Source organism: Agelaius phoeniceus, chromosome 28, assembly GCF_051311805.1.
Source record: "Agelaius phoeniceus isolate bAgePho1 chromosome 28, bAgePho1.hap1, whole genome shotgun sequence".
In the NCBI taxonomy this organism is placed as follows: domain Eukaryota; kingdom Metazoa; phylum Chordata; class Aves; order Passeriformes; family Icteridae; genus Agelaius; species Agelaius phoeniceus.
This window is the reverse complement of record NC_135292.1, coordinates 4,359,288-4,386,734: the sequence shown is the minus strand read 5'-3', so window position 1 is coordinate 4,386,734 and position 27,447 is coordinate 4,359,288. Positions and strand designations below refer to the sequence as shown.

Below are 27,447 nucleotides of genomic sequence, written 5' to 3'. Positions count from 1 at the left end.
ATATATATATATGTATTATATATGTATATATATATATTATATATGTATTATATATGTATATATATATATTAATATATCTAATATATATTTATATTTAGTATATTAATATATCTAATATATTAATATTAGACACTTTGATGGATTCTACTGAGAAAGAGATGGTACTTAAGGCAGACAAAGAAAGGGCAAGAGAGGACATCAGAAATGGACTCGTAACAGGGAATTGAGATGAGAATTTCCCAACTGAGGATCCAAATTGGGACCCTAATTTATTTTGCGATATGGGGAGACTACGGAAATATCAAGAGTGGATCCAAATAGGAGTTCAGAATGCTGTGCCCAAAACTATAAATTGGTCTAAACTATATGAAGTTTGGCAGGAAAAGAAGGAATCTCCCACTGCATTTTTGGGGAGGCTTAAGGAGTAGCAAGAAAACATACAGATCTCCAAATGGACACAGAACAAGCAAAGGTTCAGCTCGCTTTCATATTCTTGGGCCAGTCACAGGACGATATTCGTAGAAAATTGCAAAATTAGAAGGGGAAGAACGAAGGAATTTGGATAAGCTACTTGAGGTAGCCTGGAAGGTATATAACAATCGCGAAAGGGAAGCTAGTAAAAGGCAGCAGCAGAATCTGTTGGCAGTAATACAAGGAAAAGGGAACCCAAATTTCAGGGGATGTAACAGGAATAGTCAAAATAGGAGACCAGTCAGGCAGGGGTTAAACCTAAATCAATGTGCGTATTGCAAGCGGGAGGGGCATTGGAAGAGACAATGTCCAGACTTGAATAACCAGTTTCACCAGGGCAATCAGTGCCAGCAGGTTACCAAGGGGATGGTTTTGGGGGAGTATACCAGCTGACTAGACATAGAGCCAGTAGAACAAGTTAAGGAACCTCTTATAAATAAACAATTAGGACATAAAGAAGTCAAATTTCTAATAGATACAGGAGCTACTTACTCGGTATTGAATGATTTGCAAGGACAAATTGGGGACAAGGAAACAACAATAGTCGGTGCTACAGAGAAAGAGGAAAAATGGCCATTCTTGCAACCCCTAGATTTGTGTTTTGGGAACAAAGTTATAACACACGAATTCCTATACGTACCTGAGTGTCCAATTCCGCTTTTAGGGAGAGATTTGCTAGAGAAACTTGATACGGTAATAACCTTTGAAAATGGGGAGCTTATAATGAAAATACCTGAATCAAAGATGGGACAGATATTAATGATCAAAGAAAAACCTGTTCCCTCTATCCCTAGGGAGGTAGGAGATGCAGTGATTCCCTCTGTATGGGAGACAGATATACCAGGGAAATCTAAATTGGCACAACCAGTGCATGTAGAGTTAAAAGAAGGGGCGAGGCCTCTACAAGTCAAACACTATTCCATAAAACCAGAAGCACAGCAAGGAATAAGTAAAGATTATTGAGAAATTCTTGAAATACCAAATTTTAGAAGAATGTGAATCAGAATTTAATACACCAATATTTCCAGTAAAGAAGCCAAATGGTGAATATAGATTAGTGCAGGATTTGAGAGCAATAAATAAAATCACAAAGGACATTTCTCCAGTGGTAACAAATCCTTACACATTGCTAACATCCGTAAAGGAGATATATAAGTGGTTCACTGAAATTGATTTAAAAGATGCCTTTTTCTGCATCCCCCCTTGACAAAGAAAGTAGGAAACTGTTTGCCTGTGAGTGGGAAAACCCAGGGAATGGGAGAAAGACCCAGCTCACCTGGACACGATATAAGAACTCGCCGACCCTATTCGGAAACCAACTGGCAAAGGAGCTGGAGATTTGGACCGAGAATGGGCAAGTACCAAGAGACCAATACCTGTTGTTGCAGTATGTTGATGATGTACTAATAGCTACAGAAGAAAAGCAACCTGTATAAAGGTAACCATTGAGATTTTAAATTCACTGGGAATGGGAGGTTATAAAGTATCCAGAGGAAAGGCACAAATTGCCCAACAGACTGTGATCTACCTGGGATGTGAAATTTCACAAGGGCAACGAAAACTAGGCACTAACCGTATCCAAGCTATTTGTGCTATTCCAGAGCCCCAGAATCTACATGAGCTGCGAGTCTTCCTCGGGATGGCAGGATGGTGTCGCCTGTGGATCATGGACTATGGACTGATTGTGAAACCCCTGTGTGAAGCTCAGAAGATGCAGCCATTCACCTGGGGCAAGCCACAGAAAGAAGCCTTCCTAAAATTAAAGGAAGCACTGACAACTGCTCCAGCATTAGGCTTACCTGATCTGTCTAAAGATTTTCAGCTGTTTGTCCATGAAAGGCTGCGCCTAGCACTCGGAGTCCTGACCCAAGGTCTGGGAAGCTGGAAAAGGCCGCTGGGCTACTTTTCCAAACAACTTGACAGCATAAGTGCCGGGTGGCCTCCATGTCTGCAGGCAGTCGCAGCCACTGTGATGCTGATACAAGAAGCCAGGAAGCTCACGATGGGAAGGCACATAGATGTCAATGTACCACACATGGTAACCACTGTCTTAGAGCAGAAGGGGGGCCATTGGCTATCCCCAAGCAGGATGATGAAATTCCAGGTAGTCCTGACTGAGCAGGATGATGTCACATTAAAAACAACTAACCTTTTGAATCCAGCTTTGTTCCTAGGTACCACAACTGAGGAAGGCCCATTAGAGCATGACTGTGTGGAGGTAATAGAGTACACCTACTCAGCAAGAGAAGACCTGAAAGACGTCCCACTAGAGCAGCCAGAGTGGGAGCTGTTTACAGATGGGAGCAGCTTCGTGGAAAACGGAACCAGATACGCTGGGTATGCGGTAACAACAGTCAGTACAGCAGTGGAGGCAAAGGCATTACCACCAAATACATCTGCCCAGAAGGCAGAACTGGTTGCTTTAACCAGGGCACTAGAATAAAGTGAAGGGAAAAGGATAAATATCTGGACTGACTCAAAATATGCTTTTGGAGTGGTGCATGTACACGGAGCACTGTGGAAAGAAAGGGGACTATTGTCCTTCTCTGGGTATGCACATTAAACATCAGAATGCAGTCCTGCAATTGATAAAAGCAGTACAAAAACCTGAACAAGTGGCAATCATACACTGCAAAGCACAGCAATCAGGAAACTCCAAAATCTGTGAGGGAAATCGAAAGGCAGACTGGGCAGCCCGACAGGTTGCTCGAGAGGTGCAAACAACAATGGCATTGATACCTTTAAAGCTTAATGTATCCCAATTCAATTTGCCTCCAGAACCAAAATATTCAGTAGAAGATGAGAGACTGGCACGTTTGCTAAATGCACAAAAGAATTCAGAGGGATGGTATGTGACTGCACAGGACAGATAGTGGTACCCCCTTGATAATGAGAGAAGTTCTACAAATTAAACATAATGAATGTCACTGGGGAGCAGAGGCATTGGTACAATTGCTAAAGCAGAGTTTAATTTTGGTACGGATGTTAACAATGGCAAAATCAGTAATGTCAAAGTGTGATATCTGCTTGAAAAACAACCCAGTGGCTAGACGACAGGCACAGCTAGGAAGAATTCGGATAGGAATAGAGCCAGAACACTATTGGCAGGTAGATTTTGTAGACTTGCCAAGAACTCAAGGATACAAACACCTGTTAGTGGGGGTTGACACATTCTCTGGCTGGCCAGAAGCCCTTCCCTGTCACACCAACCAAGCAAAGGAAACAGTAAAGTGGTTACTACAGGAGATTATTCCCAGGTTCGGGGTGCCCCTAGGGGTATCATCAGATAGGGGGCCCCATTTCATAGCTACAGTAGTAAGAGAGGTAAGTAGATTGCTGGGGATAACTTGGGACCTCCACACAACGTGGAGACCCCAGTCAAATGGACAGGTAGAGAGGATGAATCAGACACTAAAGAGGCAAATCAGTAAAATATGCCAAGAAGCCAAATTGCAGTGGCCCCAGGCTTTGCCAATAGCACTGCTGAGGATTCGGATAAAGCCTAGGAGTGGGATGTCAGTCAGCCCTTATGAGATATTGCATGGGAAACCATATGAATCTCCTGAGCCTAACCCTAATGTGCACGTCACAGGAAAGCAGGAAGTGTATAATTATGTTCTGTCTCTCGGGAAAACTTTAGCTCGGCTCCGGAGCATCCTCGTGTGGAATAGACCGCTGACTCTCGAGAACCCAGTTCATAACATACATCCAGGAGACGAGGTGTACATCAAGAACTGGAACGAAGAACCACTGAAAGAAAAGTGGAGTGGGCCCCACCAGGTACTGCTGACCACCTTTACAGCAGCCAAAGTAGCCGGCGTGGACCCCTGGATTCACTACACCCGAGTGAAGAAAATCCATCCTGGATCACGGCCTGTGTAAACTGTGGAACCAACAAGGCTGCAGATAAGATGTGTTTAATCACTTTGAGAATGCTATCAGTAATTGTGCCAACGTTATGGTAATTAATGTCTTTGGGATGTGGAATGCAAAAAGATCAACTAACCACTCTTCATTCTAGAATGAAGAGAGAGGTACAAGCAGAAACACAGGTGATAAAGGTTTGTAATGAAGTTCAGGCTGAGAATGTAATGATTGGATTAGTCAAAGCCTTTGCCAAATGCAAAACACCTGTAGAATAACTGCCCGTCTGCCAATACCAAAGGCAGCAGGAGACCCAGTAAATTGAGGAATCATAACATCAAAACTACCTGAAATACAAAACAACAAAACAATTGCATGTAAACAGGTACCCGAATCGAGGCAAGTAATCAAGGAAACTTGGGAGAAAATAGGAACATGGATGAAACCCATGGGCCAGAAAGACTGTATTCTAAGTGATGGCACACTAGGAACCCCTATGGGAGAATCAGGAGGCATCACACAATGGCAATGCTATTTGCCACACTATAAAAAGATTATAGAAAATGTTACAGAAACCACTCTGGTATGGAAGTGTGAGGCCAAGGATCAGAAAGGTCAGACAGAGCCTTGGGACAGTGCGTGGTCTGTGAGTATCCTTCAAAGATTCCAATGTATGTCAAACACCCCTTGGTGCATTAAGTGGGAAGGCCCCGAGAATGAAACAGATCCAGCAGTAACAAACACTGCCACCAGTAGCAGAACGAGGGCAGACAAAGTAAGTTGGTGGGCATGTAATAAAACTTATGACTGCACTTCTGATGATGCAGAGTTAAAGCAGATGCCACCTCTGGCAATAGCCCTACAAACTGGCTGTGCTTGCAGAGGGATCAAACATAAACAAGGCAGAGTGAATTATAAAGCAGTTGTAGGATGTACCAGGAGTACAGTCCGAGGTCCAGGACAATTTGTATGGGCAGCAAGCGATGGCACCTGGACAACACATCTGCCTGTAGATGGGAAAGTAAAGGAAATTACTTTAGGCCTCCCAACCTTATATCCAATTTGGGAAAAGTCCCCATTTAACGGAAAACATGAACTTGTGCAGATAAGAGCAAGACGAGAAGTTCTAGACAATGAAAATCCAGATGACACTTGGCAAGAACCCTCTGGTGGAGTGAAATTTGGGTGGGCCCGAGAGTCTTTGCTTGGTCCTACAGCAAACTATCAGAGTAGGGAGATGCTGTACAAACTTACAGGTCAGGTGGATAGACTGGCAAGAGTCACCCGGGAAGGATTTAAAGAATTAAACATACAATTACAAGCAACCACAAAAGTGACTTTACAAAATCGATTAGCCTTAGATTTGTTACTCCTGAAAGAGCATGGAGTATGTGGATTTTTAAAGGGACGGGTTGGTCATTGCTGCGTTCACATCCCAAATGTAACTGCAGATGTAGAATGTGACATCTATCAGTTGAAACAAAGAGAGCATGAAGCACAAGAAGAGCAAAAGGATTTGACTACGACCTGGCTAGGCAAAATCTTTAAAGGGTTAGGGTGGAATGTGAGTTCATGGATTAAATCTGTCATTGAGACTGTGATAATCTTACTAATTGTATTCTTAGCAATTTGGTTAGTTACAGCATCTTAAAAGGAGAGATACAGAAGAAAACATCCTGGAACTAGAAGATAATAAAGGCACTGACACGAGATCCACGCCCACCATCTTCTGGTTCTCCAGTTCGTGACAGCATCCACGACAACGTTTACATCAACCATGGACTTGAAGAACGTCAAGAATAAATTGAGAAATAAGGGACTGTATCAAGTGAAAACATTTACACCTATAGTCAAGTGAAAATGCTTTCAAAGGGGGGAGAATGATAGTGGGGCCCTGGAAAAATGTCAAAAATAGACTCTGAAAATGTTAGGCTTTGTGCTTGCTAGATCATGTGAAATCGCACATGCGTAAGCAGAACATGATAAATGATATAATTGTTAGATGTGATGATTGTTTAGTAATTAAATATACTTACTGTATAATCACAGGAAGAATCATGAGAAACTATGTTAGAAGTTTGAGGGGGGCCACAAGGAGCCCATGCTTGGCTGAAATCTATGTATACAATAGAACAATATAAGTTCAATCATTAACATGAAAGTTATATAAGGATAGAATATAAAAACATGTTCATCCCAAACCCATGTCGGAGTCAGATTTGGGTTGGTACCCCTGACACCCAGAGCTCTTCAATAAAAGCACCTGCATATAATCATTCTGGTGATTATGTGTTTCTGAACGCTAATATACCCAGTAAAGTGTTAAACCCTTCCCAGTTGCTGTGCATGAGGCTCTATGAATATGCACCAGGCTGATGTAAGGGGAAAGGTATTTCAGGGGATCCCTGAAGGTAACAGGGTGCTCCTGCCTGAGTGCCAAGATGCACCCAGTTTACATCTTCCAAGAACTGTTTAGCATGGCTCTGCCCTGGATCTGCCTTTTTAGAGCATGCAGATTCCTTGGCTGTGGTTTTGGCTCCTTCTCTTTATCACCTCCAGTTTTTGGGCCTTGGTGCACTCTGCCTTCAGACAGGGAGTGCTGATAGTTGGCAGATCTGTACAGGTGTCCTCATCCTGGGTGCATTGGATGTTATCCCATCCAAGCAGGCAGTTTAACACAAGCAGCTATTTCACTGAGCTTAATTAACAACAGAAATAAAAACTATAGAACAAAGTTACTTTAAAAAACAGTCCCAGCCCATATTTGATCCCAGTCTGTGTGGTCCTGATCCATATGGTCCCAGAAACCTGGGATCCCAGTCCATACAGTCCCAGTCCATATTTGATCCCACTCCAGGTATCCTGGTCTGGAGGGTTCTGATCCACACGATCCCCATCCATGTGATCCCAGTCCAGGTGATCCCAGCCCATCTTTGATCCCAGCCCATATTTGATCCCAGCCTGTATTTGATCCCAGCCCATCTTTGATCCCAGTCTGTGGGGTCCTGCACACACTCCCAGGGTCTGGAATTCCAGTTCCCAGCCAGGAAAAAATGTTCCTGCCCTTGAACTTCCTTCCTATCCCCTCAACAAATTGCAATAAAACTATAAACAAAGAAATAATAATTGAAATTAAATAAATTATAATAAAAATGAAATATAAAAATCTCAACTCTTCTTTACAATGATTCAACTCCAACAATGATTCAACTCCAACCAACAATAACTATTACTATAATATTACCAATGCATATAAATAAACAAATTATATATCAGGAAATACCTTTTGAAAATTTTAACTCGATGACTAATGTACTTTAGATAAAATTATCTAAAGAAACTACCATGCAATCTAACACCTCTTAGTTAAACAATTCATATTACAAATATACTAAACACAAAACCAAACACCACTACAATTTCTCAGACATTTCAACCAAACAATTAAACTTTAATAACATCCTTAAGTACTCTTGAAAAATTAAAATTATTTTTAAAACATTAATTGTGTGCAGGTGGTTTTATTTTGATATTGGTTTTTGGATTGTTTGGGTTAGATGATTTAAAAATGGGATTTTTATAGGAATTGAATCAGCTGAGAAGGTGGCACTCTGCAAACAGAACTGACTGAAAATGAACGGGACAGAATCAGTAACTCTGAAAGTTTTATTTGCTATCAAATACATCCCACACACCCAGCCCCACACAATCCCCATCCCACTGCTCCAAATTGGGATCCCACTTCTCCCAATCTCCTTCCAACTCCATCTCAACTTGACAGCTGTGGAATGGAGTGAGTTTGGCCTGGGATTAAGTTTTTTGAGGAAGGAACAAGCAATCTGAGGTGGAATTGAGCCCTTTCGGGTTAAAATTCAGTTATTTTCAGTGGAATTTGAGTGGTTTTGAGGTGACTGTTCCATCCCAATGGACTTTTGGAGGACAGAGAGATGGAGAAGAGAAAAAAATTCAGGCCAAACCAAAGGACAAGAAGCAGCCAGGTGTGTTCCCAACATGGATCACAGGGAATGTGAGTGACCAGGGCTGTGCCCAAAGTGCCTCCTCCAGTGGGGGATGGAGCTGCAGCAGCGCACGAAGCTCTTCCCGCACTCGGGGCACTCGCAGGGCTTCCCTTACCGGTGCCTCCGCTGGTGTCGGGTCAAGTGAGAGCTGCAGGAGAAGCTCTTCCCACACTGGGGACACTCGTAGGGCCTCTCCCCTGTGTGGATGCGCCGATGGGTGACGAGGTGGGAGTTGCGCTGGAATCCCTTCCCACAGTCGGGGCATTGGAAGGGCCTCTCCTCTGTGTGAATCCAATAGTGCTGGAGGAGATTGGAGCTGGTCTGAAACCTCTTCCTGCATTTATCACACTCGTAGGGCCTCTCCCCTGTGTGGATGCGCCGATGGGTGACGAGGGTGGAGTTACGCTGGAATCCCTTCCCACAGTCGGGGCATTGGAAGGGCCTCTCCTCTGTGTGAATCTGATAGTGCTGGAGGAGATTGGAGCTGGTCTGAAACCTCTTCCTGCATTTATCACACTCGTAGGGCCTCTCCCCACTGTGGATGTGCCGATGGGTGACGAGGGTGGAGTTGCGCTTGAATCCCTTCCCACAGTCGGGGCATTGGAAGGGCCTCTCCTCTGTGTGACTCTGATAGTGCTGGAGAAGACTGGAGCTGGTCTGAAACCTCTTCCCACACTTGGAGCACTCACAGGGTCTCTCCCCAGTGTGGGTCCTCTGGTGCCTGATCAGGCTGGAGCTCCAGCTGAAGCTCTTCCCACATTCCCCACACTCGTAGGGCTTCTCCCCAGTGTGGATCCTCTGGTGGCTGATCAGGTGGCAGTTCCTCCTGAAGCTCTTCCCACACTCCACGCACATGTGGGGCTTCTCCCCATCATGGAGCTGCTCATGGAGCACCAGCTCCGAGCTCTGCCTCCATCTCCGGCCGCCTTCCCGGCCCAGGCTGGCTCTTTCCCCCTCGCATCCCCCCCATCTGCGTTTGCAGCCCCTCCTCGTGCGGCATCTCCGGGCCTTTTCCTCCCCGTTGGCTTCCTGCGCTGTGGAGCCGCTCAAAACGGCCTCTGCCACCAGGTTCTGCCGCAGGCATTTGTCCTCCCTGCTCTCCATGCTCAGCTCCTGCTCTGGGCGAGGAAGGACAAGGACAGCATGGGATTTGCCTCCGTGCCACAGGCAAGGGCAACGAGATCCCCCCAGGCCGTCTCTGGGGACGCACTGACCCCTCTTGGCTCTCCCCATTTCGGGATGCCGGGGCTCTTTGGGCTCCCGGGCTCCCTTCTCCCCTCATTCTCTGCTCTGCGCTGCAGCGGCTCCAAGGAGTCCCCCCTGCCCCTCTCCAGGCTCTTGAGGCTCCCGCCAATGGCGGCGCTCCCCCCTCTCTGGCCTCCCCACTTTGGCCTCCTGGGGCACACAGGGCTCTGCTCCTCCAGGCTGCCTCTGCCGGCAGCCGCCACCGCCACCCCCCCGATGTCTCCCCGAGGGGCCTTTTCCGCTCAGCCTTGGACTTCTTCATTCTCCAAACATCCCCCAAAAACCCAACCCAGGGACCCCCCGGGATATCCGGGCCGGGCTCCCCCTCCCCGCTCACCGGAGCCATGGGGGGGGCGATGATCCCACAGGTGGGGGCTGCGAATTCAGGCAAGGATCGAGACCGCGTGGCTCCCGCAGCTCAGCCTTGATCCGCCTTTGTCCCTCCTCTTCCTCTTCCTCCCGCTCCTCCTCTGTCCTATCTCCACCTCCTTCTCCTCCTCCCCCCTAACCCCGCCTCCTTCACTGCTCTTTCTCCTCCCGCTCCCGCTCCTCCTCTTCCATCCCCCCTCCTCCTCCTCCCCTGTCTTATCCCCACCCCCATCTCCTCTTCCATCCCGCCCCTTCCATCCCTCCATCATTTCCTCCTCCCCCCCTTACCCTGCCTCCTCCTCCCCCTCCATCCCTGCCCTTCCCTCCCTCCTCCTCCTCCCCCAGCAGCAGCCACACCCTCGGTGCCCCGTTCCCGCAGCCCTCGCAGCCCGCGGCAGCAGCGGCCATGGAGCCGGGCCAGGTCGGCATGGGCAGCGCGGGGCTCTCGGCTGCTCCCAGCCGCTGCGGGCGGGGGGAACCCGGCCCGGGCCAAAGGAGAGGCAAACTGGGCAAACTGGGGGCACATCACAAAGCTAAGGATGCAGCAGAAAATGGAGCTGAAAGAGTTATTTTAATATTAACTCCAAACGAGGAAAAACTGGAAATTCCAAAGTTTAGGGAAGCCGAGAAAAAAGAATTAAGCAAGATAGGAAATGAACAAGATAAATCAGGGAAATAGAAACTTCTACATGGAAGACAATTACTTAATAAAATGTGCTTACTAGGAAAAGATTAGAAGACGTGCATCAGAAACCCCACTGGCGTACTCAAGCTTTGTGTGATCATTTTTTAAGGAATTTTGGGTGCACTGGGATTTTTGGTGTAGCAAAGCAAGTCACTGAAAGATGCTTAATTTGCCAAAGGATAAATAAAAAGGTGATGAGAAAAACAACATTAGGAGGTCATGAGTTAGCTCGTCGACCATTTCAAAATATCCAAGCAGAAGTTTAGATTTGTTAGCTTCTGGATTTATTTGGAAAAAAACCCATTTAATCTAGAAGAAAGAGAATATGCCATATGTTAGACAGGAGATTTTAGGAGAATAAAAATCTTTGAAGTATCAGAAACACCCGAGGAAAAAACCAAGAAAATAAAAAGGGGAAATGAAAGGGAGGGGAACAAGAGGAAAAGTCAGAAAGAGAGTGGGATCCTCTGCAGCTCTTGCCCCCTCCGTTGGCGGCCGAGGCGCCTGTCCCGGGTCCCGGCTCGCTGCCCGCCTCAGCTCCGCCTGCCCCGGTTTCCATCCCAGGTGCGGGCTCACTGCCCAGGGCAGCTCCACCTGCCCCGGCGCTGGCGGTGAATTTGTGTGCCCTGGCCCCACTGCCCGGCCCGCGGCCGCTCTGCCGGCCATGCTGGGCAAGATGGGGTTGCTCTGTCCTGCCGCGTGGGCCGAGGTCACCGCGCCGACCGCACCGAGGGCGGGTCCCAGCCATCCCATCCCCGGCTGCCCTGCCCGTGCCAGCTGCGCTGGGCAGCGCCGCTGCTGCTGCCGGGGTCTCCCACCTGCCTTTTCTCTGCCGGGAGCTGCCGGATCAGCCGCCATAAGCCATGTGGGGGCTGCCCACGCTCCGGCTCGGCCTCCACGGGAAGATCCCCCTCTGGCGATTCCGGCAGCACACCCTGCCCACACTCCGACCGAGCCTCGGCGGGATATCCTCCCCTGACCCCTCCTGCTCTGAGTTACGTCCCCTTGGTAACCACAGCTCCGGCTGTTCAGGGAAAATCCCTCTCTCTACAGGAAGCACCTTATCAAAACACTAGGAGCTCAGTTAAAAGGCAGCCCTCTCCAAATTCTTTCTCAAAACACGGGAGAAAGGCTACAGAAGGTAAAAAAGTGAAAGAGTTAGATGAAGGGATTGCTCTATTGCCGTGAAGAGAGGTTCCCATGGCAGGGATGCGCTGCCCCGCCCCGCGGGAGCCACCGGCGCCCCTGCCGGCCGTGCCCGGAACTGCACCCAAGGGGAAAGCGCCGCGGCCGAAAGGCCGGGACCGGCTCCGGGCTCTGTTTGTTGGCACTGCCGGAGCTGTTGATACACACTACTATTATTATATTATACACACTAGTAAAGAACCGTTATTCCTAATCCCATATCTTTGCCTGAGAGCCCCTTGATTTCACTATCCTAAAAATTAAGAGGGAGGGGGTTTGCATTCTCCACTCCAAGAGAGGCTTTTTCTGCCTTCCCAAGCAGACACCTGTCTTGTAAAGCAAGACAAGCACCCACAGGCACTGAGGGGGGCTGCAGGAGGGGCAGAAGAAGGCCCTGCAGCACTTGGGCACAAAGGCCCAGCAGGTGAATGCAAGAAGGGAGCAGCAAAAGGCCAAGCTGAAGGCAAAGGCCAGGGCAGAGCTCCTACAGCCCCTGAGGGATCAGCCCCAGGGCCCAAGGGGGCCCCAGCACCCAGGGCACGGCTCGGCCACAAGCACCCGGCAGAGGCATTGCCCTCCTCGGCAGGGCACAGCCCACCCAAACAGCCCCTGGCAAGGAATCAGGGCTCCGGCTGCAGGGCACAAGGACACTGCAAGCAGAGACAGCAGCACCCTCAGGACCAGCAAGTCCAGCCCGTGATGGACATGGATTGGCAGGGCTGACACAGCTCCCATCACACCAGGGACCCTCCACACTGGAGCCCTTGAGAACATTCAGGTGGGTCTGCATTGAGAGGAGGCATTTCCTGATGGACACAGGGGCCTCTCAATCTGCTCTGAATCTTAGACCTAAAGGGGAAAATAGTAAAGGAATATTTTAATTTTTAAGGGAATGAGTGGGAAAGATGAGCAGGTATGATTTGTTCAACCACTATTAGAAGCTGTGGGGGATAGGTTTGAAATAAATTTCTTTTTCTTCTTCCTGTGATTGTAATTAACTAGGAAGGAGTTTGAGAGCTGGATTTTAATACTGTAAAAAGGGATACAGAGGCTAGTTCTGTTGTACCTCTGTGTCAAAAGTCTGACAAGGCCTATGCTGAAGTGAACCCAGAAGTGTGGGCAGCCCCAGGGAAATACAGAAAATTAGATATGGAGCCTCTACAAATTAAAGCAACCAGGACAAGCACTACCCTGTTCCAAGAGAGGGAAGGAAGGGCTCACAGCCTGGTATTGAGTCCCTGTTGAAGGCAGGGCTTTTGGAGCCAAGGGTGTCTCCCTACAACACTCCTATCTTGCCAGTCAACAAACTGGATGGATGGACACAAGGAGGAAACACAGAATTTTCAAGTGTTAAAATTAAGATTAACTGAGGCGAGTGGCCTGGGCCTTCCAGACAGGGAAAAAGAATTTGAATTATAGGTGGACATTAAACAGGGTCTTGCCAAAGGAATTCTTGTGCTAAAATGTTTAACCCAGTGGCCAGAGAGCAGCCTCATTGTCTGCAGAATTGTGCAGCCACAGCTTCCGTGGGAGCAGAGGCTGAAAACTGATGACAACAGGAGGATCTCCTAGAGTTCAAGTCTGGCATCAAGTTAAAGCTTTGACAACCAAAAGAGCCTCTAAATGGATGAGCAGGGCTCGGTGATTACAGTATGAAACTTGTTCAATGGCACAGGAGGATTCAGAACTGAGGACAGGGCAAGGGTTTAACCCAGCCTCCTGTTTGAACAGCCTGGAGAGGGGCTGGCAAGGAACCCAGGACTGCACTCAAGGGACAGAGCTCCCGAGCCAGGCTGGGAGAGATTGATGGGACATTCCCTGGCCTGAGGGAGACAATGTGTTTGTGGATGGCTCTGCAAGGGCAGCAGGAGGGAAAAGAGCTACAAGACAGGCTGTTATTAAGGAAGGGGAATCAGACAAAGCGCAGCTCACCGCCCCATGCTCAGCTCAACCCGCGGAGCTGTGGGTGCTTGTAAGAGCCTGGCACTGAAATGCCCTGAGCAGGAAGGCTTCAAAATCTTCTGGTGACACCATGGCACCTAACAGGGGGGCAAAAGCAATTCTGACTGCTTCAGCAAGCACTGGATCACTTATTAACCTATTGCTAAAACAAATAATTCAAAGATAATGGATTGTGGGAGCCATAGATTCAGATGGGGAACTCATTTTACAGGAAAGACCCTTCAGGGGGTTATGGCAGCTTTAGGAATACAATGGGACCTCCATAACCCCTGGCAAGCCCAGAGCTCGGGTTGGGTAGAAAGAATGAATGGGGAAATAAAGAAACACCTTTGGAAGCCGGAGATAGAAACCAAGATGCCATGGGTACAGCTTTTGCCATTGGCCTTGGCAAGAAAAAGAGCCAGACCCAAGGCAGATATTCAATTATCTCCCTTGGAATTCATGTCTGGAATTCCTTACCTGGGCAATTCTCCACCTAGTGCAGGGTGGAAATAAGGGATGTAAATGTAAGGCAGGCTGTAGCCAGGATCCTGTCTCCTGTGGAATCTCTCCCCCAGGAAGCTGGGCTGGCACAGAGCCTGCCCTGGGACTTTGCTGTTGCCAACACCCAGCCAGGCCATCGGCTCCTGCCTAAGGAGTGCAAAGCAGCACCACTGGTGGCCAAGGGGCCCACGCCAAGTGTCCCTGAGGCCAGAAACAGCCGCCAGCACAGCTGAGCACGGGGGGACCCCTCAGCCTGGCCTCAGGGGCTCTGAAGCCCCGGAGATTTGCACTTCCCGCCTGCAGCAGGACCATGGGAGCCGCCCTGAGCCTGCCCTGAAGGCAACGCAGCAGCAGCCAGGGCTCCACAGCGGGCCAAGCCCCTGGGCCTGCCCACAGATCCTCTGCTCAAACCCTCGGGAATCCTGGCCACCCTCCCCTGGCACCTCCAGCCACTGCGGCCAAGCCTCGCTGCCGCTGCTGCAGCTCCAGCGCTGGCTGGGCCTGCACTGCCACAGCTGCTGGGGAGCACCGCGGCACAATTCCACCCTGGGGCTCACTCACACCCACACTCTGGGCTGCCTGCGACTGCACTGCTGCAAAATGTACCCATCCTGCTTCTTTTAAATCTTATTTCTCTGCTCAGAAAGGTTTCTCTACTCAAAGGTTTGCCTTTGGGAAAGAAATTTTAAAGGTTTTATTTAAGGGGTTCCCAGTCTGTTCGGATGTTAAACTCATCTCCACCACTCAATGGAGACGGGTTTAACATCCGAACAGACTGGGAATAGCCCAAAAGACACCCACAGAGATAAGGACCAGCAACAAAACATCAACGCCCCGCAGCAAACAGCAACCAACAGCTACCCCAGACACTGCCCCCGCACAGCTGGAGACACCTGGTCTGGAAAAGGCTGAGAAGGAAATCCAGGAGTGTGGGCGGAATTCACAGCAGAGGGGAAGAAATCCGAGTCTAATAGGAAACCAAACACTAAAAACTTACACGACTTGGAAGCAATGAACTTTAAAGCAGTGGATTTAGATTGGTTCAGACTACGTAAAGTTTAGGAAAAATCGGGTAAAACTGACATGTCATGGAATGATGTTTTCTGCACAGCCGGGCTATGTGTGGATGAAATTATTTCTGTTGCCCATCCTGGCCAGAACCAAGCAATGCCTTGACTCTCTCACACTAAAGAGATTCTTGGAGAGTTTTTGTTTTCCCTACAGTTTCAGTGATAAGATTACAACATGAGAAACATTTTTTATAATAGTCCTACTTTATATTGTCAGGTAGGTTTGGGACAGAAGGGTGAGAATCAATTTTTGGTCAGGGTTTTTCCATGTTCGCCTTTATGTTGCATTTTGCAAAATTGAAGAGCTTTAACCGTGATACTTTTAACTCTTAAATAGTTAATACTTTTTTTAAAAAAAGCAGATTCTGGGACGGGGGCGGGGGGGCACATGTGACTCACCAGATGGCTGCCCTGGAAGAGAAGCTTTGGTTCTAGTCAGCCAGGAGAGGAGCTTTAGGAATGCAAATGAACCCTGCTGGGCAAAGCCTGGCCAATGTACCTGGGTCTCTTGCCTGGGGCAGGAATTGGGCTGGTTCCCCCTGCCCCTCACCCCGAGCTCTGCCTGCTTGCACTGATGGAATTTGCACAGCTCAAGGCAGAGCCCGGGGTGAGGATATCTGACCCTGCAACAGAAACGGGTGAAGCTGCAAAGGGAAACAGCAAATGGAGAATGTTGGGAAAACTTCACTATAAATAAATGGGGGGGAATCATCCCTCTGCCCACTCCAACGTGTGCTGTCACTGTCTATGTTATATGGGGTGGATTAGAGCACTGAGATGTTCTTGCTACCACAAGTTCCGGGAAATCAGTTGGGAATCCAAGTATTTGATGATTTAATTAGAGACAAATGGTCAATTGATGCAGCCCTGGCTGGAGAGAGCGGCCAAAAATGGGGAGAAGATGAACGGCCAGCAGAACAAATCCTACAACACCATGGACCAGCCCCTGGGAACCCAAACCAATTCATATCAGGAGCCACAGAACCCATTTCTCATTTCAATGGCACCATTAGATTACAAGCTGTCCTCGGAATAACCAACCAGACAGCTCCAGCTCCTGACCTTCCTGCTGAGCAATCCACTGAAATGAGGAACACAACATTTCACCATGGGATGGGATCAGATCATCTGTTAGCAGAGAAAAGAGGAGTTTGTGGAAAATCAAATGACTCAACCTGGTCTTGGCAAATAGATGACAAAGCAAAAGTGGTGAAACAGATAACAAAGGAAACAAAAAAGCAGCTCATGTACCAGTCCAAACGTGGAAAGGATGGGAATGGGACATGGTTTTGTGGTTCCCTGGCAGACCATGGGTTAAACGAATGCTGCTTCTGCTCTGATGTGCTACAGCACCTCTCACCTTTTTACCATACTCCACACCTTGAGAGTGCAGCTCATTCAGCAGCTGAGCGAGGGGCCAGGGGCTTGTAGATAAGGAAGTAAGGGGCGAAACCACCAGCTTCAATAAATGTTATTAATTAACATGGACTGCTGCTCGCAGAAAGTCCCGCTAAATTCCTGAACGTCGAGAACAAAAAAGACTTAACAGAGCCGTGAATATCGGCTGTTCTACAAAAGTGGGGGTGCACATTAACGAGGACGTGCAGTTGGCAGATCGGGAGGTCTGAACCTTCCAAGTACCTCAGCCAGTGGGCAAAGGGAGAGGGAGATGAGCCGGGAAAATGGGGATAAAAAGGAGGCTGCGAACTACAACAATGGCAGCGAGCGCACGGCAAATGCGCCACGGCCTCTCCCTCTGCTCAGCAATAAAGTCACTTGTCCAGGACTCCTCTGTCTCCTCGGGGCACAGAAACCTCCGGCCACGTGAATTTCCCCGCACAGCCCCGGGCACGGGGCAGCCGCCCCTGTGCCAGCCACAGGAACCGGGCCGAGCCAGCGCTGCTCCGGCAGCGGCTCCTGCCGAGGCAGCGGCCGCAAGGAGACCGCGGGCAGCCGCTCCCGCAGCGCCCTCACGGCAGCGGCACCACGGGCCGGACACGGCACAAGGAACCCGCCTGAGCCCCCTGCCGCCCCCGAGGCCCGCAGCGAGCCCCGAGCCCCCGCACAACCCAGCGCGGCTCCCACCTGCGCTGCGGCCGCCTCCCAGCTCCGCCGCCGCCTCACCGGTGGGTCCCGGTCGCTCCCAGTATGGTCCAAATCCCTCCCGGTAGGATCCCAGTTGCCCCCGACACGGTCCCAGCGGCTCCCAGTCATGCCCTGTATGGTTCCTTTCACTCTCAGTCCCTCTCAGGAAGAGCCCAGTGTGGCCCCAGGCACTTCCAGGATGAGCCCGGTCACACCTTACCCGATGCCATTTGCCCCCGCTGTGGTCCCAGTTGCTGCCAGTATAAGTCCAGTCACCTCCAGTTTGATCCCAGTTACTCCCAGTACTATGCCAGTCACTCCAAGTGTCACCCCATCAGTCCCAGTATGATCCCAGTATGACCCCAGCATGGGGCAGCTGCTCCCAGTATGATCCCAGTTGCTCCCTGCATTATTCCAGTTTCTCTTCTTCACCCCTACTACAGATCTGATCACTCCCAGTATGATTCCAGTCAGTCCCAGGATGATCCAAACCATTCCCAGTCCCTCCCAGTCCAATCTCAATAGTCCCCTGCATGTTCCCAGTAGCCCTCAGTGTGGTCCCAGTATATCCCAGTATGATCTCTGCTGCCTCAGTTCTGCTCCCAGTGGGTTCTTTTCCCAGTCTGTCCCAGTCCATTCCAGTCTGTCCCAGTCTCTCTCCAGCAGCTGCTGCCCACCCCCCCCTCCCAACCCCATTCCCGGGCACTGGGACCCCCCCCCTGCACCCCCTTATCCTGCACCAACACCCCCCTGCACCCCCTTTCCCGGGTATCCTCCTCTCCCAGCCCCTGGATCCCCCATTTCCGTGAGCCCAGGGAGCCCCGGGCCCCCATTCCCGGCCAGCCCGGGGCACCTCAGCCCCAGCCTCCCTTTGCTGGGAAACCCGGCCTGGGCACGGGGCTCTGCGGCCGCTCTGGGATTTATGATCCCCCAAAGGAAAGGGAGAGAACAGTAGAGAGAGAGCGAGAGAGAGAAGGAGATTGGGAATCAGGGATCGGGTCCCAGCGCCCAGCCCTGCTCCGCCGGGGGTGGGACCCGCACCCGCAGCAAAAATTGGCTCCGCTGCTCCCGCTGCTTGCCCGGCTTTGGGCCGAGCCCAGCGGGGTCCGGGCAGAGTTTGAGCGCAGGGCCGGGAGTTCAGCACAGCCCGGCCCGGGGGTCCCGCAGGGCGCGGCCCTGGAGGGTCCCAGGCGGATCCCCGAGGGATCCAGAGGGGTGCCAGGAGGGGATCCAGGTGAATTCCCTGGAATTCGCCCTTTCCCCCTCCCCCCGCGCTCCCTTGGGCACTTTCGCTTTCGCGTCTCTGCAGCCGCGATCGGGGACGGCTGCGATGGCCCCAGCGCTGGGGCTGGGGGTGCTCTGGGTGCTCCTGGGGCTCCTGGGGGACCCGGGGGCCGCGACCAAAGGTGAGTGGGACCCCCCGAAACCGGGACCCCCCTGAACCGCAATTCCCGGGCACCGGGACCCCCTTGATCTTCCATTCCCGGGCAGGGGAACCCTCCTGAACCCCCATTTTGGGTCATGCCACCCCCCCTCACTCCACTTCCCCAGCATCGGGACCCCCCTGTACCCCCTCATCTGGCACCGAGATCCCCTGAACCCCCATTTCTGTTCACCGGGACCCCCCTGAACCGCAATTCCTGGGCACCGGGAACTCCCTAAACCTCCATTCCCGGGTACCGGGACCCCCCTGAACCCCCATTTTCGGTCCTGTGACCCCCTCAGCACCCTTTTTCAGCACCGGGACCGCCCTGAACCCCCATTCCTGAGCACGCGGACCCCCTTGAGCGCCCATTTCTGGGCACAGGGACCCCCCTGTACCCCCTTGCCCAGCATTGGCACCGCCCTGTACCCCCTCATGTGGCCCCAGGACCCCGCTGAATCCCCATTTCTGGTCACCGACGCCCCCGGAAGCGCAATTCCCGGCCACCGGGACCCCCTTGAATCCCGAATTCCTGGAAGGAAACTCTCCCCAAACCCGCATTCCCCGGCACGGGAACCCCCTGAACCCCAATTTTTGGGCACTGGGACCCCCCTGCCCCCCCTAATCCGGGCCTAGAATCCCCCCACACCCCCGTCAGTGCTCTGGGACGCCCTGCACGCCCATTCCCGGCCACCTCGTCCTTCCCAGACCCCAGACCCGCCCTTTTCCTTGGCTTTTAGACCCCCAGATCTCCCAAATTTCGGCGTCCCCCCAGTTCTTCATTGCCGGCGCTTCCTGGAAGGGGTTCCAGGGGATCCCGGAGGGTCCCCTGGGGTTCCAAGGGGTCAAGAGACCCCCCTTGAACGTTCATTTTGGGGCACTGGGACCCCCCCTGTACCCCCTTCCTCAGCCCCGATAACCCCTGCACCCCTTTATCTGCAGCCTGGAACCCCCTGAGCCCCCATTCCCGGGCAGGGAAACCGCCCTGAACCCCAATTTCTGCGCACCGGGATCCACTACATCCCCTTATCTGGCACCGGGACCCCCTGAACCTCAATTTTCAGGCACCAGGACCCCTTGAACCCCGGAACTCGGGAATGGAACCCCCCGGAACCCCATTCCTGGGCACCGGGACCCCAGTGCATCCCGTTATCTGGCCCTGGGACCCCTTGCACCCCTTTTCCCAGCACCAGATCCCAGCCAGGCCATTATCTGGCACCGGCACCCCTGAACCCCCATTCCTGGGCACCGGGACCCCACTGCATCCCCTTATACAGCACCAGGACCCCCTGAACCCCCATTCCACTGCACCAGGACCGCCGTGCACCCCCATATCTGAGACTGGAACCCTCCCAAACCCTCCGTTCTCAGGCACAGGGACCCCCCCTGCACCCCCTTATCCAGCACGGGGACCCTCCTGCACCCCCTCATGCAGCACCAATGCCCCCCCGCACCCCCTTTCCCGGCCCTCCCCCTCTCAGACACCCCAGCCCCCGCTTTTCCTTGACCCCAGCACCCCCTGGACCCCCACTCCTGCCTTCCACAGCCCCCACCCACCACCTTCCTCAACACCGGGGCCCGTGTACCCCCTTTCCTGGGCACAGGGACCCCCTGGACACCCCATTGTTATAAAATTGACTCAAAACGAGTAATTTCCAATCAAAGAATTTATTAATTATTGAAGCAGTTATACTACGTAAGCAAAGGCTCAGCGCTGGGCGACAGGGGAGTCTCAGCTCCACCAATTGCCGCCCCAACTAGTTTCTGATTCAGTCCTTTTATCCTCTCCATCCTTCAGGAGTCCATGTTATCTCGGAGTTCTCTGCGCCTGCGCTGGTTGTTGCTAGGGGGTCATCCTTCTGTCTCCTGGTGGTCGGTGATAAAGGCTGCGGAGTCTTCCTCAGCCGCGTCTTCTTCACCCTATGTCCTTATTTGGTGACTTCTCTGTGGAAAATTACCAAAATCTTATTATTAACGCAATATGTGCCCTATCAAGCTTAAGCAAGCAAATGTCCTGCCTTGCAAACTGTGCCCTATCAAGCTTAAGCAAGCAAATATCCTGCCTTGCAGACTGTTTATCTGCCCCTGCCCCTTCCCCAGCTTTTCCCTGGTCGTTATCTCTGTGAGTTATCTGCTTGTACCATTTGTCAGCAGGAAAGGTTTCCCTGCTGGGTGTTTATCTGCCCCTGCCCTTTCCCCAGCCTTTCCCTGGTCGTTATCTCTGTGAGTTATCTGTTTGTACCATTTGCTGGGTGGGACTATGTGTGGGCTCCTGCAACCCCTTCCCTGGTATCCTTGTGGCTCATATCTCATGAAGTAGTACAGAAATAGTCAGCAGACAACTCTTGTAACACACTGGTCTCTTTTTCGTGACGAACAAAATGTAGTCCCTCATCTCAATCCCCCCTTTGTTTTGATACTCAATTTTGTTCGTCAAAACGCTCTAATTCCCTTTTGCTGAGCTCCAGAGATTCTTCTGGATCATCCATCTTCAAGGTTTCGTATTTTGCACGTGTGAGCATAAGGTGAGCAGCTTCTAATCTGCCTTTTACAATGCTAATCAATTTATTAAAAATACAAGGGCCAAACGTGAGTCCCAATAGTAAGAGAAGTAGTGGACCCGCTATCGTTGATAATAAAGTTGTAAGCCAAGGAGAATAGTTAAACCAAGATTCATACCAGCTTTGGTGTTTTTCCCTTTCTCTTTGTCTTCTTTCTAGCCCCTCCCGTAGTTTTGCCATTGAGTCCCGTATAATTCCGCTCTTGTTTACATATGTGCAGCATTCTTCTCTTAAAGCAGCACATAGTCCTCCTTGTTGCAGGAATAATAGATTTAACCCCCTTCGATTTTGTAAGGCTACCTCTGCTAGGGAATCTAATGATTCTGTGAGGTCTTTGATGGAGGTTTCGATCCTCCTGAGGTCTTCATCTACAGAGGCTCTTAGTTCTTGGAATCCTCGGTGTTGCTGTATGAGTGAGGCTATTCCTGTTCCTGTCCCGGCTGCACCTATTCCTAGTAACATTGCTACAGTGAAGGTTGTGAATATTTCCCGTTTCACTACGTGGGGTCCTATATTTTGATATTGTTCATAAACGTACTCTATGGGGTGGTAAAGGACTCTGGGTACTATCAATACTTGAATACAAAAGTCACTGGATTCATTAAATCGGTCTATATTTATACATGGGGTGACTCCGAGAGTGTTACAGACCCATTTAGTATTTGCTGCTGGCAGGCTTCTTAGGGTCACTCAAATTCCCCATAACCTGACATAGATGTCGTTTTTCCACTGGTACTCGTCCTATACATCTTCCTCTCCCCGTTACCCTTGCCAAGGTTATCCCTCTCGATTCTTCTCCTTCTTTTTTCCATAGGCACCTAGCTGGGTTGGTCCCATTTACTCGTCTGCTTTTTGCTGTTACCCCTATGGCTTCATAGAACGGGGGGTTTACGGTGTAACACAGCCAACATTCCTCAGTTAGATTTGGATGGGTCTCATTCAGGACTAGGAAAGTGGCCTGTAATATTTTCCACAAGTCCCCTTCTCCCGGGTTTTCAGGTCCTCGGGTCGAATCAGTAAAGTTTTGCTTATACATTTCTGGAAAACTAGTGGTTGGGGCTGTTTCTGATTCATTTCCATTATTTTCTCCTAGCGTTAGTTCTCCAGCTATCGCCTGGTTTGGTCCAATTGGTTCGGGGTCGTGTGGCACGGTTGTCTTTTGGATTATAAAGTGCCCCCCTCTGTCTGTCCCTGGTTCCCATAATCGGGCTCCCCACATTTTCCCTAATAACCAGACTTGGTCATGTGGTTTTGTCACATTAATGTAAATCATATTGCAGGTTCCATCTAACCCTCCTTCTTTCTGGGTATATGTGGAAGTGGGCTGTGTACACCCGTATGGACCCCATCCAGTTCTGATAAACCGGTCCTCGTTCCCCCCAAAGGAGCTTACTGATACACAGTCCCAATAAGCACAGTAAAAGTGTCCTGGATAGTTACAATACCCTTTTCCCGGGTTTGAGCTTGGACAAAAATAACATCCAAACTGATTTAAACATGGATTTACAGGTATTAAATCACACAAAGTACATAAAAAGCTGGGTGCGCCAGACGTGATTTTGGTCTGGATAACATACTGGTCTTCCCATCTAATCAGTGACCATTTGAAGGGTTGATGTGAATACCCTTCTGCCCCTGAACTTGTTACGATGCACCAGAAAAGAATTAAGGCTTGTAATTTGGGGCTGTCATTGTCGGAGCTCAGGTTGAATTTTACCTTTGGTTTCCCCAGTGGTGGGTTACCAATCCTGGGGCAGGACGGCCAACATTTCCTGGACATCCCATATGGGGGTCGGGGCTTCCGACGGACTCCACTGGTTATTACCTCTCTGCCTCGCCCGACGACTCGGTTGCTGCGAGCCTCGGGGTTTACCATCTTCTCGGCAGCAGGGGTATTCTTCAGGAGCCGGATAAACCTCCCGTTTCCACTTTTTAGCACTGGCGGCCCAGTTATCAGCTTTTATTAATGAGAGGTCACGCCGGAAATTGGGGGCTTTCTTCTGACACACCACTTCCAGGATGTCCAGGAGAAAGGGGATCGGTTCGTTAGGGTGGTAGCAGAACCGATCAGGATTTACCCCTTTGGAAAAGGTTTCCCACCACTCGTCAGATCCAAGCTTTACCTCCCCCGTAGCAACTCTGCTACTAAGAATGATAGAAGTTAGTCTCCTCTCTTTCTCATAGCACGGCGTACAAATTCCCCTAGGTGTTCTACCACTCCGACAATGAGACCACCAAGGTTCGTGACACAATTTACAGGAAAAGCATACAAGGGGGTGACAGTCACAATCTAACCAGTTACACTTTAACCTTATATCTTTGTTTTGTGCTTTTTCCCCCTCCCATGTGTGCCCTTTATGTTCTAATCTCGGGGACTTAAAGTAGGGCTTTCTCAACTCGTCCTCTAAGAGTTTGCAATATCCAAGAGCCTCCCGATTCCCTATTAGCTGGGTTTGGAGATAATGGTTATCTCCAACCCAGATTACTATCCAAATCATTTATCAGTTCGTTTCAGCTTTAATTTGGTTTCTCCTGGGAGACTGCAAACCTCCCAGCTGTGAGGGGGTTTTACCGGTCCTTTTATGCGACTAGCATGAGTCCATCCTTTTTCAGCGGTTCGTATGGCTGCTTCTGTGGTGAGGAGTACTTGGAACGGTCCTTCCCACCTTGGAGTCAAGGGGTTTTCTTTCCAGCTTTTCACGAGCACCCAATCTCCTGGCTGTACCTGGTGTAAGATAAAATCTAAAGGAGGCCGTTGTGCTAACATACCTTTTTCCCATAATGCCTTTCTGTACTTTGTCAATTCCACCAAATATTTTTGCGTACATGTGTCATTAATGACAGGATGTTCGTTAGGATTTTCTAGGTTATACGGCATCCCATACATCATTTCAAAGGGTGATACCCCTAAATCAGCTCTAGGTCTTGTTCTTATATTTAGCAACGCTAGAGGAATACATTTAACCCAGGTCAAATTGGTTTCTGCTACCAGTTTGGTCAATTGCTTTTTTATTTCCCCATTCATTCGTTCAACTCGTCCAGAGCTCTGGGGATGCCAGGGGGCATGTTGTTCCCACCGTATGCCCAGAGCTGTTGCTAAGTTTTGGGTAACTTGGGAAATAAAATGCGGCCCTCTATCTGAGTCAATGACTTCTGGGACCCCGTATCTCGGGATTATCTCTTCCATCAATATTTTCGTAACTACTTTGGCTGTTTCTCTTACGGTTGGGAAGGCTTCCACAAAATGTGTTAGGTGGTCCACCAAGACCAATAAATATTTGGTTCTCCCTACTTTGGGGAGCTCGGTGAAATCTATCTGAATGTGGGAGAAAGGCCTTTTCGCTAGCGGTCGGCCTCCCTCCGGTAATTTTCTCAAATTTTTTCTATTTACTTGTAAGCAAATTAGGCATCCTCTGGTTACTTGTTTGGCAATGTCCCAGATTCCCACACTCACATACTTTGCAGCAAAATAATCTACCAGTCCCTGTGATCCCCAATGTGTTTTTTGATGTATCTTAGTCAGTAATCTATGTGCCAATGCTCTAGGTATTATTTCTCTGCCATCTGCTAATTTCCATGCTCCTTGTGCATCCCTTTTAGCTCCTAGTTTTTGTATTTTATTCTCTTCCTCTTTATTAAACTTGATGTCGGGGTCAGGTTCTGGCGTTTGGGAGTGTTCTATGTTTTCCTGCAAAGTGAGGAGTCTCAGGGCAGCCCGTTTAGCCTCCTGGTCAGCTGCATTATTTCCCCTACTTCTCAAATCCAGTCCTTTTTGGTGACCTTTCAGGTGAACTATAGCTATTTTTTGGGGTTTTCGTAGGGCACTGAGCACGTCTAATATTAATTTACGGTGAACTAAATCTTTCCCTTGTGAATTTATTAGTCCTCTTTCCTCCCATATTTTGCCAAATGTATGGACTACCCCATAGCTATATTTCGAGTCCGTAAAAATAGTCCCATCTTTTCCTGTTAACCATTCCAGGGCTCGTAGTACAGCATATAGTTCACATGCTTGGGCGGACCAGGATCCACTAAGGGGTCCCGATTCTATCACTTCCAGGTTGGGTCCCCTTATGATAGCATATCCTGATTTTCTCCTTCCCTCAACTACTCTGGAGGATCCATCCACAGTCTTCCTCCTTTTTCCAATTCTTCTTCTTCCAAATCTGGTCTGATTTTTGTCTGTTCTTCTATAGTCACTATACAATCATGTGTTAGTGCTTCTTCTGGTCCTCCATATAAGAAGGAAGCTGGATTTTGGATATTAGTAGTTTCTAGAGTTAAATTTGGAGCCTCAATTAATATTCCTTCATATTTTAGAAGCCTTGCGTCTGAGATCCATTTTTCAGCCTTTTGCTGTAAGACTCCCCGTATGTTATGGGGGGACAGCACTTTCAGGCTGCTATTAAATGTAATTTTCCGGGCTTCTTCTACCAAAAGAGCACATCCTACAATTGCTTGTAAGCACGTAGGCCATCCTCTGCTTACTGGGTCCAAGATCTTTGATAGATAAGCCACCGGTTTCCTTTTCTCTGCCCATTCTTGAGTAAGGACCCCATATGCGACCCCCTTGTCTACGTTTATGAACAAAAAGAAGGGTCTATTAGTATTAGGTAAACTTAATACCGGGGCATGGATTAGGCTCTCTTTAAGCTCTTGCAGCCTTTCGGTGTCCTCCTGATCCCATTTTAGGAGTCCCTCTTGAGTAAGTTTCTGATACAAGAAAGTCGCCTTACTACTGTAGTTTTCAATCCATTGTTGACAATAACCAGTTAGTCCAAGTATTTGCCTGATTTGTCTCTTATTTCTTGGAATTGGTAATGCTAAAATCGCCTGTATTCGTTCGGGGTCTATTCTCTTCTCTCCTTTCTTTAGATAATGGCCTAGGTATTTTACTTCTTCTTCGACAAATTGTAGTTTTGCCTTGGAGACTTTCAATCCCTTTAATCCTAAAAAGTTCAATAACTTAATACTTTCTTTCCGTACATTCTCTTCCTGCTGCCCCGCCAGGAGTAGATCATCTACGTATTGGATTAATGTAACCCCTGGCCCCACTTGGTAATCCTGTAAAATTTGCTCTAAAGCCTGCCCGAAGAGATTAGGGGACTCAGTGAATCCTTGAGGGAGTACCGTCCATCTTAATTGTTGTCTCCTGATCCTTGAGGGAGTACCGTCCATCTTAATTGTTGTCTCCTTCCCCTATCGGGGTCTTCCCATTCAAATGCAAAATAATCCCGGCTTTCTTTAGCCAAAGGGCATGCCCAAAAGGCATCTTTGAGATCTATAACACTGTACCATAAATTCTCAGGCCCCAGTTTAGTCAAGAGGGTATAAGGATTTGCCACCACCGGGAACCGGGCTACAGTTCGCTTGTTTATTTCCCTTAAATCATGCACCAATCGATAGGTGCCGTTTGGCTTTTTAACTGGTAGGATCGGAGTATTGAAGGGAGACATACAGGGTTCTAACAATCCATTATTCAACAACCTTTCTATTTCTGGTTTTAATCCTCGTCTCCCTTCTGGGGATAATGGGTATTGCTTAATTTGGACGGGGACATCCGGATTTTTGATAGTTACCGAAAATGGAGTGATTTTTAGCTGTCCCACGCTCTCAGGCGTGTACCAGACTTCGGGGTTAATTTGCTTTTCATCTTCTACCCTTAAAGGGCATAATTTAATTTTTAATTCCTTATTATCTACACCTATACTAATCCCTAATTCTATAATCATGTCTCGCCCGAGCAGATTATAATCTGACTCGGGTACCAATAATAGATTTCCCATCCCTATTTTGGATCCTGATTCTATAGTCACATTTTTTATGATTTGTACTTCAAAAGGTTCCCCTTTCGCCCCTATGACAGTGGCAGTTTCTTTAGAGATGGTACATCCTTTTGGTAGGTTCTGTACCGTGGATCTTTCTGCCCCCGTATCTACCAAGAATTCCATTTCTTGGTTGTGGGGACCCACTTTAAGTTTTATCAAGGGCTCTTTATGATTTTTCCGGGTCCCCACCAAATAGA

At 49.4% G+C, this 27,447-nt stretch overlaps 2 protein-coding genes across 2 annotated transcripts in view; one reads left to right on the top strand and one right to left on the bottom strand.

The window, feature by feature from the left end:
* Positions 1–27,447, top strand: part of LOC143696058 (uncharacterized) — a 137,503-nt gene that overhangs the window by 104,826 nt on the left and 5,230 nt on the right. The window lies entirely within an intron of this gene.
* On the bottom strand, positions 8,466–26,443 carry LOC143696024 (uncharacterized). The gene is made up of 2 exons (XM_077191238.1): positions 26,409–26,443; positions 8,466–9,324 (listed from the first exon to the last, which is right to left on the bottom strand). The coding sequence occupies exons 1-2, from the start codon at positions 26,441–26,443 to the stop codon at positions 8,466–8,468; spliced, it is 894 nt and encodes a 297-aa protein (XP_077047353.1).